Raw genomic sequence first — 18665 nt, forward strand, 5'->3', positions numbered from 1 at the left:
AGGATGGTCATTTGAAATGACACTTAAAAACAGTTGATAGTTTCACAACAAGTGGAGGTCCCCAATCTTACCTTCTTTTCCACTCCTTATTTGTTCAGTGCATTTCTTTTATTGGCTCCTGTGTACATCCAGTTACAGGATTAGCCAATGCAACTGGTTAATGGCATAATTTCCTAGCAAGAAAATGAATGTGTTTTTGGTTTTGTTTTTTTGGCAGGCCAATTATTTGAATTGGGTTACTGTGAGATTAGACCAGAGCCAGTACAAAGGAGGCGAGAGGATTGTGTGGTTAGAGCTGGGAGTGGAACACAGACAGAGAAGAGGGAGAGGGAGAAATGGAGAGAAGTTGGAAACATCTCCTTTGGCAGTGGCAAAGGTGTAATTTGGCTTTAGAATGAAGCTACGCTTTTCCATTATTCTTGAAAGCTGGGTTACCACTTGCATATAGAACACAATAAATACTCCAAGGAGTAGTCACTTTAGGAGATGACAATGTAATGAAGAATTTTTTTTTAAAATACATGCCATCTGCAATGATTTAAAAATCAAAAAGGGAAATGAAGGGAGTAGCATAGAGCAGTAACAGTTTGTGGTATGTCCATTCTGTAGACTAGCAGTGAGTTGTTTTTAGGACACAATCCACTGGTCCTATATGAGTCGTTAGCTCTTTTGTACTCAAGAAGTTGGATATTGTCCTAGGTTATAATAATACAATAATACAAAATAATAAGGTTGAGCTGGACCTGTGGAAATCATCCAATTAGACTCTCCAATGTACATGAACACAAATCAACTTGATGCAAATTAAAACAGTGTGGTGTTTTTTTTTGCTTAAAATACAGCATGTACAGGGAATAGTAGTAGTTCTTCCAAGCAAAACTGCTTCACTTTTTTTTTTTTGTTATTGCTCATATGATTCCCTGCGATACAAAGGTATCATGAAGTGTCCAGTTACCTTTTTCCTTCCAGTCACTTTCCCCTTCACTCTTTTCTATTGTTAGCAGATTATTCTTCTTTTGCCACCTTTGTGGCGAATTTGCCACTTTAACGTTTGTTCCCTCTAGTCCGCTCAAGCTTTCACAGTATTGTGCTGTATAAAACACAACACATAAGATGCGTATCCACATAAGATGTTTTTCAGAGATAATCCATGCGTCTTTGCACTGTATTGTACCATGGAGATTCAGCCTGTGAATCTCTTTTTATTTACTCAGATTTCTTATTTACTTAGCCTCAAGGTTTCTCTATCCCTCTGTAAGCCAGGAATTTTCTGCACTAAATCCATGCCACTTGCAAGCACACAGGAAAAAATTGGTCTAGCTTCATCTGGATGTCTGCCCCTGCACTGACAGCCCCTATACTGACTGTACAACTATAAACATGACTTGCATCTGTACCTGATCTGGGGTTAGACTATAGCCATAGGAATAGATTTTTTTTAATGTATTGCTGTTGTGTGAATCTGGAGTCTACTGACATCCTCCAAAATGTCTCTCTCTGCAGTTGTGCAGGTTGAGTCTTTCTAATAAAATGAATGGGAAACCACTATCACCTTAATCACTTCTTAAATGTTCTTTGGTATACAGTAGGACTAAATAACATTTGGCAATTTCAAACAGATATATGACATTTCATTTGGTGGTTGTGTTATTCAGTGAATATTTAATAAAACAGCCTAATTATGTTTCATTTTTGTAACTTTTCATTGGTAAGACTAGTAAGTCTGTTTTGTAAGAAACAGCTGATATTGGAAAATAAATACTGACATTAGGAAGAGATAGTGGGTGAATCCTGCATTCTCTGAACTCTGAAATTTACTAGGATTTCAAAAAAAGTATTATTATCAAGTGGCACAGTCCTATATATATATTTATTTCATATTTAATGTGACCTCTTTCAGATAGAACTTCTTTAAATTTGTGGATTCAGTTCATTTGTTCTGCTTATTTTTTTTTCCTCTGCTGTTTGAGGAGGTTCTTCTCTTATACAAGATAACTCTCCTGGAATCTTTAGCAGCTGTGGTATCGATACTTCTTGCTTAACAGATTCTATCGCAAAGTCTTAAAGTGAGAGGTACTCTATTAAAATTGCAGAAGACACTTAAATAGTTCTTCAAATGCTGTTCACCTAGGAAAATTAGTTTTTTTTTTTTTTTTTTTTTAAAGACTTTTCTGTCAAACTGTAGATTGGATTGTATTGTTTCTTTTCTTGAGAGCAGTGTGACTCACTCCTCTCAGGTAACATGGTATTACTAAAAATAACAAAACATACTTGTGGTAGAGAAGCAGAAAGACTCCACTTCTGCTTGTGAAGTCTGTACTTTGCCATTGAATAAAATTTTAAATCCTGTAGTAAAGTGCCATTCAATATAAATAAAAATTGAAGGAAAGGGCTTTAAATTAAGAGATTTGATTGTCAGCTCAACTGTTTTCCAAGTCAGATTCCAATGGATCTGTGTCCAGCTTTACTTGCAGTAGTAGGGTCTTTCCTTTATTAACCTAATGCAAGAGACATTTTTCAAGTACTGGGCTTGGGTGATAGCACTGTGGAATAAGATAGCACTGCTCTTAAGGAAATCTTTTAGTTTTGGATTGGATGAAAAGTTAATATTTTAATATTAACATATTAATATTAATATTATTTTTAATATTTTAATAGTTTTAAAATTCATTTTGTACTCAACTATTACTGAGGGCTAGCATTTTCTTTTTTCCCAAGGCAAAAAAAAGTACTTATTTGCATTCTAGAAAGAAACCTTTAGATTAACTACTGTTATATTTACAACTGCAAAATTGCAGCAGATTTAATTTAAATATTACAATTTCATTAAAATGTGTATAAACACAGAAGTGCTGTGAACAATCTTTAAAATATGCCTAATGATTTAAGTCCTAAAAGTAGAATTGAAAGAAAGTCTGTGTACATACTACACTTTTTAACTACTGGACATTAAGATACTTTTGTTTCAATTATTCTCAGTTTGTAATTTCAGTATTGGAAAATGACAAACTCTTTGTTAATGCAACACTCAGAAAAGATGTGACTGGCAATCTAGTGTAATAATACAAACTGTGTGGAATGTGAAAGATGGCACTTTAACTCCCATACTTCTGTTGCTTTGAAGAGTAAATATGAATAAAGCCGTTAGCTGTTGCATATTTTCCTTTGAAACCAGTATTTTGTGTGCCTGAGAAAGGCATTTATTTGCCTTGTCTCATGGCCACCTTACTCACCATGCCATTGCTAGCCATTTGTCAGCGGCTTTCTTGAATCTTTTTCCTACGCTCACTTTTGTATGTAGTATTTTCTTTCCTTTTGTTCACAAAGCAAATTTCCACTAAAATCTTGCATTAAAGCCAACTTACATGTTAAGAATCCACTACAAAAATTTGAAAAGAAAAAAAGTGACCAAAATCTGAACCCTAATTTTATATTTTGCTCAGAATTTATTTTCTGGATATGTGGAGTTTCTCAACAGTAGTTTTGTTTCTTATGCTTAATATTTGGCTAGAGGCAGTGAGGAAGTTCATTTCATTTATGATGAGTTCTTCCATAGTAATTTTTCTTCTTGTGTTTGAGAAAAAATCACTGTGAAAGCAGATGTATGGGAATTGTCTATAATTAGTATATAAGTAAACTGTAATTTAAGCTGATAAATTTTAAACATGCAATCTGCAAACAACAAATCTTTAGGCTGGGAAAGCTGCCTCAAATCATTTATGCTACAGGAATTTTTCTTTTGCCTGTAAGCTCACACCTCTTTCCCATCTCCAGATGGGAGCAGTCCTGGCATTCCTCCTCCCAGCAGCAGGAAGACAGTGAAAGAGAGACTTTCAAGTGGTGCTACTTGTTGTGCAGCTCCACCACAAATGCTTGGGAGTTCACTGTTCAGGCGAAGAACCTTTGCACTCTTCTGTGTTGAATGATGCTAGTCTTGCAGAAAGATCCAAAGAGGCAAAATGATTTTTCTCTAGTCTCCAGTTCTGAAACTGGAGTTTGTTGTTGCATGTAGGTCTGTTCAAATCTGATGCTGTAAGAGCGAAACATGTTTTCTGAGTGGAGATCACCTTCATAATTTCATGCTGAAGGATTTAAAATATAAAGTAGGGATATGGAAAGTCTGTATAATGATGTTTTTAGGCCAAAGGGAAGGGAAAATACATCTGCTGTAGTTAATTTTGGCATACTGCGACTATTTAAAATGATGTATAGTTTATTTGCTCTAGGTACGTGAAATGTGAGTTAGTCTTCTGTTCCTGTATGGCTCATGCCAGGTAATTTGAGGGATCCCTTTCTCCAAACCTTCCTGATTGACATTGAAATTGATGACTCATGTGAGATGAATGTAAAATGCTGGAGGGAATGGCAGATCAGAAGCTGTGCAAGGAAATACTCCTAAAACTGCTGGGAACAATGAGAAGTGTAACTGTAATATAGAAAGAAAAATAATAAAATACTTGTTTTTTTCAATATTTACAAAAAGGAATAGAATCTCTCCTTAGATTGGAAGGAAGCACATGGGAATCATGAATGGCTTTTCCCACTTAGGTCTGCTAGATAAATCTCTGAAACAAGGCTGGAGGTGGCAGGGAGGAGGTTCCTCAACATAATTTTTTTCAAATGCTAATAGGCAGCTTTGTTTTCTAATGAAACTTAATAAGTAATGAATGTGCCAGTCAGGCAAAGATCAAATATTTCTACTGCCTGCAGCAGCATGCAGAGCAGCGGGGGAAGGGAGAGAGAGAGTCCTCAGCATTAGTGTTTGTCTTAGGTATCAGCGAATGCTGCTCCTTCAGCAACTGCTGGATTTATTTTTAACTTCTTAACTCATTCTTTGTCAGATGATTGACCAAGCTGCGTATTGAAACATGAATGTGCAGAGGAAGCAAGCATAACTAAAGGAAAAGGGGGAGTGGTTGTCTGAGAAGAGGGGTGGGGATTTGGGAGTTATGCTTCACATGCTTTGTGCCTGGTGTTTGAGGGAGTTACAGGCTCCAAAGCAGACCGAGCATATTGCAGGTCAACCTCGAAAGTGAAGGATGATGGCTGCTTTTGCCTGTGTGAAGATGCAATTGCTCATTTGCTAGGAGACAGAAACTGGAAGCAGCGTTTGGGGCAGCAGTGTACTGCTTGGTGATTTACTAGTATTTTTTCCTATGCTGGATGTTGCCATTCTAAAGGATTCTCATCATGATTGATAGCTCCAAGAAGCAGAAACAGGGCTTTTCCGAGATTTTACCTGCAGGAGATGTTAAGCCACTGAAGGAGAAGGAATGCCTTGAGGTGAACAGCCAGAAAAGTCTCAAGGAAGGTTAGTCACTTGCTGCTTGGGGACGGGAAATGCAGAAATACTGTGCATATTCAGTTCAAGTATTTGTGGTGTCGTACAGTATGTCAAGAATTATTTTGGTTCATCAAGTTAGGTATTGTTTACCCTCTAAAAGCTAAATTTAGAAATTATCTGAGACTGTTAAAATAATGATGGTAATAGCTTGATAGAAATTGTATGAAGAAAAATGAGTGATTACTCTCTTTAGAGTAAAATGTAGTGTTAAATTCATGAAGGACTCTGAAATTTTCTGTAACTATTGCACAAAATGCTTCAAAATGGCACTGTTGAAATAAATACAATGAAACAATGATCATAAAATATAACACTACTAAAAATAAAACCCCACAAGCCGTTAGTTTTAGACATGTATTGCTGTCTTATTGTCAGCACTGCACTGCTCTTTTCAGCTACTGTCTTTTGTAGAATACCCTCCTCCCCCTGACACATTTGATTTGAGCCTGCTTTCCAGATACCTGCTTATCAAATTAATTTATATCTCCTTATATGATGGCTTTTAGGTTGTGCATGAAATTGACATTGTCCACAAGCATTAGTTTGCAAAATGTCAATAGTTCGAGGATACTTGGAGCTTTATTTAAAGCTGCGAAACGTACATTTACAGTATTTGCTAGGCTGTGGCAGTACTACTGCTGAGACATGGAAGTTTTCTCATTCCTTCTAGCTCAAGGTATTTATCTAGCTGGCCTGTGTTAAGGGGGAGAGGGAAGAGACCTCTGGAGGTCAGCTGCCAGCCCTGCAGAGGACACTGTTAGCTGGTGCATGTTAACATACCAGGCTCTTTGCAGATCAAAACTCAAACTCCAACTTTGTAGTGAGCCAAAACCAAGCTGTATTTTGTAGCAGACAAAATTCCTTCACCCCTTTTCCATGAGTCTGCCTTGGCTTTTGTTCCAGATATCATTGGGTTGTCTGGTGATGCAGAGACTTTTTCCTTGTTCTTGTGACGAGACTGCTTTCCCCTCCTATCCCTGCTACACAGGATGCCTTTCTCAGAATTTCAGTGCAGGGTTTGTTTTTTTTTCATAATTTGGAAATTAATAACAATTAAGATAGTGAAAAGATACCGTGTATTCCTTACAGAACTTAGTAACTGACAGTTTGTTTAAACAGGAAAAAAAAAACGCATTACTTAGCTACAGCACTGATGCATGCAACTGTGTCTGAGAGCAGAACAGTTCTGCTTCCCTTACAAGCACAAAGGTACTGCCTGAAAGACAGTGATTGAGAGAAAGGGCCAACAGTGGCTTCTTTTTCATGGTGGATGCCTTGTTGACCCCAAGCAGGTTCACTCAAACCTGCTGCTGATACCTCTGAAGCTGTGTGGGGCAGCAGGAACAAAGAAAGGCAAGGAAGTTTGGAGAGGGACAGAGGAATAAGCATACAATTCTGGAAAAAAAAATGCTAACAAATGCAAACTACCAAGACAAAAGGGGAGAAATAAGTAAAATAAAAAACTCACTAGCATAATGGGTAGTGTAGGTGGGCTAATAAGTAACCACATTAATTTTTGTCTTCAGTCTTTTTTGAGTATGTCAGTTACATAGCAAGTGGCTGAAAGAATATGCATTACAATAATGATGGTCTGTCAGAGTAGGAAAAAACCTACAATTAGGGGATACTCGTACAGTCTAAATTCATGACTGTTCTGGAGTTTATCCAGTGCATAAAAAAATGTGATTGTTTTCCACCATCACTATTTTTGCTTCATTTTCTCTATTTTAGTACATATTTGCTGCTTTCACTTTTCGCGAGTGAGTATTCCTAATTCTTTTATCTTTCCTGAATTTTGCAACCTAATAATTAAAATAATGAACCTCTTTTTGAGAGTATGAATGGACTACAGGATCTCCTCTTCCAGCTCTTCTTTCTACAGCTGAGCAAAACCAAGCATTTCCTTTATTGTAGAATGAATTATTGAAGGCATAGCAAATGTGACTGGTTTTAAACACGAAATGCTAAAGCAGACCTTAACCTTTTCAGTTTATAATATACACATGTAGTTCAGGTATTCTGCAAATTTAGAAAAATTCAATTGCAGTTAATTTTAATAAATTATTTTAAAAAAACAGCATAAATAGTTTTAAAACACTTCTCATTTTACAGAATATATTAAATTAGCTCATGGTGGGATTCTTCCTCTTCTTCTTTAATTCTTTCTCTTTTTTTTTTTTTAAATTTCTCTCTCTTTTTCTTTAATTCAAATTAAGATGTGACTGTTTTTAGCAAAGTGGCACCCGAATCATCATCCGTTTCTTGTTCTGAAACAACAATACATACAAATACCATCTGTATGGTTAAAATTTTAAAAACAAAAAAAAATTTGGGGAGGAGCCCTGGATGAAATATGTAGAGGTCTATGTAATTCAGAAGGTGGCATAACCTTTGCTTCCTAATCTATTTTGCACAGATATGGTAAATATAAAAATCCTGAGATTATAGTTTGCTTATTTCAGCAATTAGTATTGTTAGGTGCAGCCCTTTTTTTGCTTGGTATTTCTTTACAGGGAAGAAGAGTTTTGGTGGAAACACAAATCCCAACTCTGACTTTAGCAAATAAATACTAAATGCATTGGAAGGTGACATTAGAAGGATTATTTTTTTTCTTTGCTTATGCTAATGACCTCTCTCTCTCTCTCTCTCTCTCTCTCTCTCTCTCTCTCTCTCTCTCTCTCTCTCTCTCTCTCTTCCCCCCCCCCCCAACTCTCTCCCTTTCCCTCTCCCTTAAAGTATCTGATAGCATTGGAAGAAATCCTCCTACTTATTCTACTTTCTTGTAAAAAAAAAAAAAAAGATAAAAATAAAAAATCTTATATATTGTCTGTTTCTGTGAAAACAGAATTTCTTAACAAGATTTTCTTAATTTCTTAATGAGATTTTCTTAATAAGATTTCTTATTTCAAAATTACCTTTTGCATGAGCAAGGAATAAAAAATACTTTCTCTGTAAGGCTTACTATACAATGATAGCTAAACAACTCTTTTAGAAATTCCTAAAGCATTGACTTCTAATCTTAAGTGAGCAGACATAATATTTAGAAATTTCAGGTGAAAAGCTTTGGATGAAATCAGGACATCTTTGTGCATATGGTTAGTAAGAAAGAGGTAGTCATCAACAATGTGTCTATTAGGAATACGTTTTGGCTTCAGATTAGGTTTCTAACTGAGGAGTGAAGTGAATGTTGGCAATTTTACCTTGTACCCTGAATTGTTTTGATACAGAGATTGCTGAGCTCATGCAAGAGCGTATGACCATGCAGGAAAATTTTTGAAGAGACTATAAAATTGATGAAACAAATCAGTATGGTCCTATCTTTCATATATTAATCTGAGCCTCAGAGTTACTAGTAGCCTGCAGGTTACTGTAAGGAAAAAAACTAACCAGGAAGTATTTTTTTTTTTCCACCTTAAGGCAGAATTTATTTCATGTATTTGTATTCCTTTTTCATTTTATGGCCTTAGGAGGAACTGGAGACTGGTAAGTGCTAGAAACAGGATACAGGGTAGAATGAGTGAAGCACAGGGACTTCTCAGGTGCTTGCTGGAAATGTCTTTATGCTATCTGGTTAATAGATTACCACATTTAGGTAGGAGTGGTTTCTTCCCTTCCTCCCATGCAAACAAATCAATATTGAATGGGAATTGTTTTTTAACAGATTTCCTGCTATTGATGTTGCGTATTGGTGGTAGGTACTCTTGACCTTTACCGCTCTCCTGCGGTAACATGTAATACTTAAGGATTTTGCTGGTTGTTTGTTTGTTTGTTTTGGTTTTGTTTTTGTTTTTGTTTTTTTTTAAAAAAAGCTTTTTTGAGGTGTTTTGTCCTCGCTCATCACTGGCATTCTATCAGATGTATTTCTCAAGACACAGATGAGTAAAATGCTGAAAAAATAGTATGTGTGTTGACTTAGTAAAGGAAGCAAATATCCTGATCCTGTAAGGCTGTATTGAAATTCTTAACTTTTTCTACCATAAACAGTCTCTTTGATGACAATGGGAGAGTTGTCTTACAAGTAAATCAGTGCTTATTCCACTTTTTTTTTCCTTCAGTATAACACTTGAACAGACAGTAAGTAGATGGTAGTACTATTATAATAGATACATGCTTAAATACTTTAATAAACCAAGGTCACAATGTATTAGTTTGATTTTGTATCTAATCTATATACAATTAGAGGATATGAGGGATAACCAGGAATTGTAAGGAGTCTTGCTATGGCAATTCCAGTCATGCCAAGACTTCTTAAAGCTTTCACAGAATTTAGGCCTAAAACTGCTGCTGCCAAAAGTGGGCATAGTCTCATCCATCCCTGCCAGCTTCTTCCTTATGTTGGTATTGGTATTAGTGACTATGCAACCCGGAAGCGAGCTGGATCAGTGAGTAGGTATCACTGAAGACTTTATTTCTGCAGTCTTAGTTTTCAGCCAGATTGCACTGACCTGGTAGCCTGCACCTTTGCCAGTACTGATGCAAGAGGAACAGCTGTGGTTGGAGAGAGGAAGAGACCATTCATTGTCTTTTCATCAGCATTCTGGTCTTAGATCACATTAAGATATGAAACCACACTCTGAAACCACTGTCTGTGTTGTTGCTGTGCTGGAGGATTTTTGCTTTCCTTTCACAACGCATCCAACAACGCTTCTATACACCTCAGCCTTTTTAATGCGATGTTCTTTTTAATGTAGTGACTTTGCTGTCACTGGAAGCGATCTGAGTCATCCACAGAGCAGGCACCCACAGATGATGTTGTCTACATAGCAGAGTTGACATAATGCCATAGCATACATCTCAGTTTGCGATCGGGCACTTAAGTGTAAACCCACCTTCTTCATTGTTTTTAAATTGATGTGTAATCTTGTGACCTGGATGATCTGCTTGGGTATGTGTTTTGTTTCCTGGCCCTTCTGTGCCTCGGAAGAGCCTGGAAAATGGAGGTAGTACCTTCTCTCAAGAGGGCTTGCCTGGAAATAATCTGTCATTATTCAATGTAATATGCTCCAAACTACCACAGAGCAAGTCTGTACTAGATGTAGAATTTGAACCCAACTTTCATGAGTCCCTTGACAGTACATTTCTTGGCTGACAGAAGCATTGGAGGAAATGTCAAATAAGTTTTAAAAAAATAAAATAATAATAAAATAAAATCAGAAGACTAAACTAATCAGAGGAATATTGCAGATTTAGAATATGTACTTATTGTTAATATACTGAATATATGCAATTTTACACAGTGCTTGAAATGAAAGCTTCAGTTTATTTAGACTTTCTACCCAAGGTGGTAGTGATTTTTTTTTTCATTTTTGAAGAATTGTGAAAATACAGGTTTTACTTTTTAGATCAATCTATCTATATTCATCCCATCAGACCTTCCAGTAATTTGTTTGGAGGCTTTTGCATGTTTTGACTTGTTTCTAAGCAACATATTACATGGCAATAAGATATGATACGGATTGTTCTGTTTCCTAGTCATTTAAGCTTCTCAACTGATGATAATAAGTTATGCTTCATATTTTTGTTTTAAATGTTAACTTTACATCTAGCTATCTTTCCCATCTAGCTTTTTGTTTTCTACTTTCAGTCTGATAATGTTAGTTCTAGAAACAGTTATTTGTACAATATAACTGGCTCACAGACAAAGCTTAAATCATTGCCATATAGTTTAAAGATTTGGAGGTCCAGAATCCCTCCAGAACTCTGATGAGATTATCTGAAATGGCCCTCAGTAGTCTCACTGCTATAATTTATATGCCGAAATGAACTATGACTGAGTAACTGCTTAAAATGAGTATGAACAAGAGACAGTATTACTTTTCTTAAATTATGTCTTTATACATAAAGATATAGTCTTAGCAGAAATTCACATAAAAAAATAATAGAAAAAATACATTAAAATATGAAAGAATGAGTAAGTTTTTTTTTTTTTTGTAAAAATAACCAGAAGAGACTTTTTTTTTTAAAGGTTACTTTGGCATACAAGAGGATTCTGAAGGTTTTTGAACCTGAATAGCATATCCACAGTTTTAGGTAGTGTCAGATTTCCTTGAATTATTTATTTAAAATTATTGAACATTATCATCTTCAGGCTGGTGGGAGGTGAGTACAAAAAACTTAATGTATTTTATATACAATTTTAATGCATATGTGTATAATACTGTACTTAGAATCACTTCCAACAAATTACAGGTAGTAAATATTTTCATAGCTTTTCCCTCATCTTCCTTCATTCTTTGACATGCCATACAAATGAAAGGAACACTACATAACCAAATTTTTGGGTTTGGACACATACAAAATGAGTAATACTTGGTGCAAACTAGTTACCATATTTTGAACCTTCCTTGGATGTGCACACTGTGTAACTTTTCTTTATTTTACTTAGTGTATAAAACATTCAGTTTATTACATTTTCAGTTTTATTCACAGAACAATTAACATTAGTTGAAAAGTTTAACTTTGTCTCAATGAAGCATTTAATGAGTTATTTAATATAAACTTAGCACAGCACCATATAGAGTTCAGGGAGAAACATTTATGATTTAGGAGAATGCAAAACATTTGCCTCTGCAAAATTAACTTAGTGTAAATTACATTCAGTTTACAAAATGCCATGTAAACTTTAAAGTGTAAGCAGATGCTGTTTTGGGTTGCAATGTTAACAACTGAAAGAGGTATGTAGTTAAGTAGTTGATGCTTGATTTTAGCAATTCTGTAATCTGTTGTGAGGTCAGTCCATAATTTTAATACAAATCTAATGCTTTGATTGCTTGTGTAGTCCACCTGCCATCTGATAAAATACTCTCTCCTACAGTACTGCCACCCTGCCACTCCTATACTTGTATTAATCTTACAGTCCTGGTGCCAAATAACTAATTATAAATAACTTTTGATTGAGGATTGTATTTTACAATATGCACAATACAATAGATAGAATTATCTTCTGCAGCAGTCCTTCACTGCAACTAGAACGTCTGTTGTTAATATCTATTGCTCTGTGCTTCAAGCCCAACATGTTAGAGACTTTGGTTGCGTAAAAGCTGTTCTAAGTTGGCAAAAAGAAATCGAGGCTTTCTGTGTAACAGACTTTAATTTAAAGGAAACGGCCCAGTTTCCAGCACTGTCTGTTTCCATGGCAGCCAGCCTAGCAGCCTGCACTGGAGTTCCTACCGCTCTTGGAAATTTCCAAGGGAGTATACAGGAATGTTGGGGATGGCATTCTCCTGTTTTCACTTGCAGTTTTAAGGACTTAAATAGCTCATATCAGCTGCACTTTAACTTTGAAAGAAATAATGAGTTGATTGCATAAAGAACATTTTTGAGAAGTCAGTACATGATTTTTCTTCTTGCTGTCATTTGAAAGAACTGTACACTGTCTAATGAACACCTCAGTGATTTGGTCTTTCATCTCTAATTGTTAAATGTCAACAATTATTTTAATGCTTTCATAGTACGTCTGTAAAAAAGACAATTTAAATTTGATTAGAAATTAATGGGATACATAATTGTGTTAGATGTGGAATTAGAGCTAGAATTAGTGCACACAGTATGAGTTCTGGTATTTTTTCAAGACAAGAGGCAGTGGTGAAAGCTTGCCAGTCAGTGTAGATAGCGTTGTTCCTGCTGTACATCTATCAATTTATTTTTGGCCTCTACATTCCAGTGCTTGTGATTATATAATACTACTTTGAGACACCTTTACTATAGGATACAAATTAGAGATTTGTAACAAAGTGGTGGCTGCAAATCATATGCAAACTTTGCTCTTTAGTAATACACTTAATTTTCACTTATTCTGCTGTTCACACTGAGTAAAATCTGACTGGACTATTCTAAATTTCTTACCTTTCAAAGGATCTTTTACAGAACAGGATGTATACTTAAGTGCCTATTTACTTTGGCTTTCTTGCATTCAAACCAGCATAGCAAGGTGTTGAGGATCTGCTTGGTTTGCCCCTTCAGGCCTTAGTGTTTGTGAACTTGAAGAGTAGTCAGTGTTTGAAAGTAGAGGCCGTTAACTTGGTAAAATTTACTACAGTATGAAAATATGTTTTAAGATAAGACTTCTCCTTTTCGTACTGTCCTCTCCATTCCCATGCATATAGAACCGGTGGTTCCCTGGTATGCTAATGTGGGAAGAAATGGTAAGAGTTGGGAGCACCAGCCTCTGGCACTCATGGTTTTTCCGATCGTGAAAAACTTATGGCTCCCGTGAAGTCAGAAGACTTCTACTGACTTTGTGAATCAGATAACCTGGTCTCCTTACTCTGAGGAAGGATTATGCATCATCTTTCTGTCATTAAGTAATAAACTATGTAAGTTTGAATGTTATTTGAAGTGCCCAGAGAAAACATACAGACATTTTGGAATCTCTTGGCTTGGTGCCAAACTGTTAAACTTGAAATCATACACTGACTTGAAAATAAAACAAAATGCCCTCCTTTCCCTGACAAAACAGGAGTTTGGCTGACCTCTGTGTGCATGGTTTTTATTCAGAAGCAGTTTGAAGACGATTCTGTAGCGTGGCAGTGGTGTGAAAGGACGTTCCTGCCAGATAAAGTGCAAAATATTTGTTCTGTCTTTTAGCAACTATATTTGCTCAGTGGTGTTAACATAGCCCTTCTTATGCATTTTAAAAATGAGGAATGGTATTACTGAGGTTTGCAGCATATTAACATATTTAAACCTTTGTCAATTCTGGGCCTTTATTTTGGAGATCTATGATTTTAGATGTTATGTAGGTAACTGATTTTAAAAGTATGAAAGTGAGAAGCAATCAATCAGGCAACAAGCTGAATGGGTGCAGCCAGATAAGAACAATTTGTTAAATACTATGTTTGAGTAAGAAGCACTCCAGGGGGACTTTGTTTTATAATACCTTGTGTCTTTTGAATTCTCCCTTCCCCAGATGTCGCTGTTTTGTCTGTAAATGCTTATTAAAAATAATAATAAATTGAAAATGAACAAAAAATACAGTATAATAACTTTGTCTAATGCCTCAATAGCTTTTACATTATTTGGAAACTCTGTTCTCTTGTCTCAACCATCTTTGTTAGATTTACCTTGTTATGTGCTACTGATTGTTATAGAAATCCTTTGCTGTATGGATTTCTATGTCTCTATATAGTAAACAAGGTCTGTATTAGATTTAATTACATTAGATATAAACCAACCTGCAATCTATTGTATAGAGAGTTTCTCACTGAAATACATCAGCAATTCTTTGCCAAAACTGCCAAGCTGAGCTCCATTCTCACATCTTTCATTCATCTTTGAATATAATTTCATCACATTTTCCTTATTAAAAACTTGTGATTTAGTTTACATGACTGTCTTTTTCCATACCGTTCTGGCTGTTATTTCAGCTGCTTTGTGGGTTCCCATTTCCTTTATAGCTTTTCACAAACTTCATTCTTAGTTCCCTTCCTTTATACCTATTACAGGCTCATCTCCATTATAACGATACTAGTCTGTCTAAAATGTGTGTCTGCTCAGTTGTAGGGCTCAGTCTGTCTAACTACAATGACAGTATAAAGGTCATTACTGCCTGTACCATGACCATCTGCTTTGGCACTCAGACCTAAGTCAAATATCCTCTTTGACGGGACTTTTGTCTAGATGTAATTATTTAACTCTTGTAAAGATACTGCAATTTCTTCCTTAGAAACATCTCTGCTTCCTGACTTTTGTCTCCCTGTGGCTAAAGTTATTTTAATTCCTTACATCTTACTGATGTATAAATACTAGCTTTTTTTCCTGGTTTGCTTGCTTTGGAAAAGTAAAATTTTTTTTCAGCTTTTCAATTCTTAAAAAAATACATTTTTTCATTCACAGTGAATTTCTATTTAGAAACATTTCGTTCTTTAGTAACACATTTAATTATTCAATATTTAAACAACAACAAAAATCTGACACCAAACTTCTTTTTCCTTCTTAAGTTTTGAGTTGAAGCAAACAAAAGCAAACATCTAGTTTTCATCCAACTTTGTTTCTGTTGAACCTCCTTGCTCCAATCAAGTCAAAATATTCAATGATTATCTTCCAATGCTATCTTTGAGTCATCTTTTCTTCAGTATTCTGCCCGCATTGCTTCCCTATTAGTCATGCTACAGGCTGTCATCTCTTGTCTATGTAATACATACATTCCTGATATTTATTTAGTGAGTGAGTAACATCAATTTTGAGAGCTTTCAAAATCCACAGTTGTTATAACTGGTCCAGATACACATGGGACAATTTCAAAAACATATGTGATGTCCAGTGTAGGTTAACAGGCATGCAAGTAGTATTATCAGAAACCATAAATATTTGTTACACATTTCTGCCAAAAAATGCTAGAACTTAACATCTATGCACATACAGTTTATGTGCAGCTACATACCTACAGCTTTTCTCATCCTTCTGCTATAGTACACTATATACTATATCCTAAGACATTGTTGAGGATATAGATCACTTTTCACTATTTCTGCAAAGCTTAAGTCAAATACCTGATCATAATTGAAGCCACAAACCATAGATACAGTACATTCATAAATTATGTAGCAGGATTTCCCATCATTTACATTTGGAGCAAATTAAAGAACTGGATGAAATCAGGTGGAAAATAAGAGATGAGCTACACACATTCTTAGTGTTATTTTTTGCTGAGTAGATTTACTTTGTCTCTCCTTTCTCCATTTCCTGTGTGAATGCTGCCAATCATAGCCATGGCCAAGCTACATTAATTTCAAGAACTGACAAATTCCATCAGCCACAAATACAAATAACTCATCCACTGGGTATGTCTTTGCTGTGTTGATGCTTCTGTGGTGTAGGGCTGTGTGCAGTTGCATGTAAGAGGGAGTCTGAGCCTTTCCTTGTTGCTGACTCCCACCATGCAGAAAGCAGAAACAGGAAGCTGCAGGAACTGCAGCACACTTAACAAGTCACAACAGCCCACAGCAGTGGGCTTACAGCTTTCTAAGTGTGTTCCTCCTTGACAATGTACCAGTGCTGCCATGTGGTACCTTCCTATAGCTTGCATGTTCCTAGTGCTGGCTTAAAATAGCACTTTGACGCAGAGACTTTGGTATGTTGTGGGATTTTTTGATTTTTTTTTCCAGAGAAATCTCAGCAGCTGAATGCACCTCAGGCAAACTTTTAAAAATGTGTTTCAAAGGAATACAAGGAAGTATGTATTAGAAGCACTGGAGTCGTTAATTAGCTTAATTGTATTGGCAGTCTGCAGTGTGAGGCCTTTTCAACTTGCTAGTGAAAAATTGAAATGCAATAATTGCTAAATGCTGAGATGGTAGGATGTGTTTAGACTGTGCAATGGAATCACGTGACCTAGTGGTAATGCAGTGTTAGTGCAGTAGAATGCCAAATAGAAATCTGATCCTTTTCATATGAAAGATGGAAAAGCATTAGTCTGAGGTTCATGTTGATATCTGGATCTGGGGCAGGCAGGTCTAGGATTAATAAATAAAAACAAAATGCTGATAAATCTCCACTCCATTCTATGCAATTTAACAGTTAAATGAATTTCTTAGGGAAAAAAAAATACTGTCAAGCTAAGTAAAATGCATTCTACATACCACAAATGCATTTTTTTTCTTAATAAATGACTTTCCTATTATGTATTGGTGGGTGACTCACATCAATGATAGTATTCCCATGCTGGTTGTAATTCTGCTTGCATTTGCTACTTGACTCACTGCATTGTAGGTAATGAATTCTTCAAAGAAATACTAGTTGATTTACTTGCTGTGTCTGATGAGGTGTATCAGCTCCACCCTGAACACAACTTATGGTAGAGGAGATAATTTTGCGTGAAGACCTTGAGCCTGCAATAAAGAAGCATGTGTTTCAAAATACCTTGTAACTAGCTAGGTAAAAGGTTTGATAGATGATCTGGGTTTGTAGTATGTTTAGTGTTCCAGGAAAGCTAAATCTAAGTATGGTGTACATCTGGACTAAATACAGCTGCATAGCATTGAATGGGATTTCTGCCCAGAGCAGGACATGCTTTTCAGCCCTTTTCACTGCTTCATAGTATAAGAGAAAGCATGGCCATGAGCAAAGAAAGAAGAAACTCAGGTTTTAGTTTACTCAAGACCACAAATACTGGGTCTGAAATACAGAAGTCTTGGCATGCTGGTTATAAATTGTCTCGCCTTATTTGCATAGGTAAAACTTATTTAAGGTTTTAAAGGGATTGCCCATCTAGTCTTAAGACTAGCTCTCAGTTTCAAGCAGGAGAATCAAAACCGGAGTGTTTTGTTTTTGTTTTCCCGTAAATACTACAACTGCTAGTGGATTTCTCAGTGCTTTGTGATAACGCAGTATGAAAATGCTAGAGAAGTAGCCCAGGGGATAGAAGTGTGACATTACAACATTACACTGCATGCTTAAAATGCATTTCCAACTAAAATGTGCATTTCTTGCAGTTTACTCTAATAATGTGATAAGATGTACATTAATAATGTGCTAATAATGTACGTTATTTTTCTTAATTCACATGTACTTGTATAAACTTTGTGGACCTCTAAAATTGAGTGTACAGCTGCATAAGAATGTTTGCACATGATTATACCCTGTTTTTTTGGAGTCAGATTATACTTTTCTGAAGAAAAAAACAAAACAAAACACACAAACAGCTTTCTGCAGAAAGATGTGAAGAAAGATGCTGCCAAGCCCAACCTAAGAAGCAGTCCTGGAAGGAGTGTGTTACCAGCACCATTTGAGTGCTTCAGTTGGTTCAAGACTACAGGCAGCACAAGTTTGCTTCTCCTAATAAAAGACACTATGTAAAGAGGTCACAATTTACATGGAGCCATGTGAATTAAGGAATACCAAAAATAAATCAATCTATCTATTATAAAATAATTCTGCATTTAACTTCTTATAGCTTTTTAATATTACTTGGAAAATACAAAACCTTAAAGCAGGTATTTCTAAGTTTCCATGGGAATGCAGGAAATTTTGAATAATTTTGAATAACTTTCCATCAATTTACTTTCTACTGCTGTTGCTTTCATGTTCTCTCATTTCTGTCCTTTGCAATTCTTGTGTAACAACATTGTGAACTCTGAACATGACTGCCATGGTGCAGCCCTGAAATGTTTGTATTTAAATTCTCAATGTTTGCATCACATAAGAAAATAATGCCCTTGTTTTCAGGATTTACCTTGCTATTCCTGGTAGTAGCGCTTAAGGCAGAGGAATATCCTTCCTGTACTGCAGAACAGGAAATAAGCTGGTTCCTTTCAAATTCTGAAAACAATGAAGTTTGTCCTTAGCCTAATTTTTAGAAATTACATTCATTTTGATGTTCTGG

The 18665-nt window shown here is 35.8% G+C and overlaps 1 protein-coding gene across 8 annotated transcripts in view; it reads left to right on the forward strand.

Moving 5' to 3' along the window:
- Nucleotides 1-18665, forward strand: part of MRTFB (myocardin related transcription factor B) — an 88486-nt gene that overhangs the window by 32251 nt on the left and 37570 nt on the right. Inside the window, exon 1 of one of the 8 annotated variants that reach the window (XM_084296252.1) lies at nt 4991-5311. The exons of the other annotated variants lie outside the window; for them this stretch is intronic. Coding sequence (XP_084152378.1) covers nt 5191-5311 — 121 coding nt within the window. The 5' untranslated portion in view covers nt 4991-5190. Of the gene's footprint in view, nt 1-4990; nt 5312-18665 lie in introns of those variants that run through there. 8 annotated transcript variants of the gene reach the window in all.

Source organism: Netta rufina (assembly GCF_964035555.1).
Source record: "Netta rufina genome assembly, chromosome: 15".
NCBI classification, from domain to species: Eukaryota; Metazoa; Chordata; class Aves; order Anseriformes; family Anatidae; genus Netta; species Netta rufina.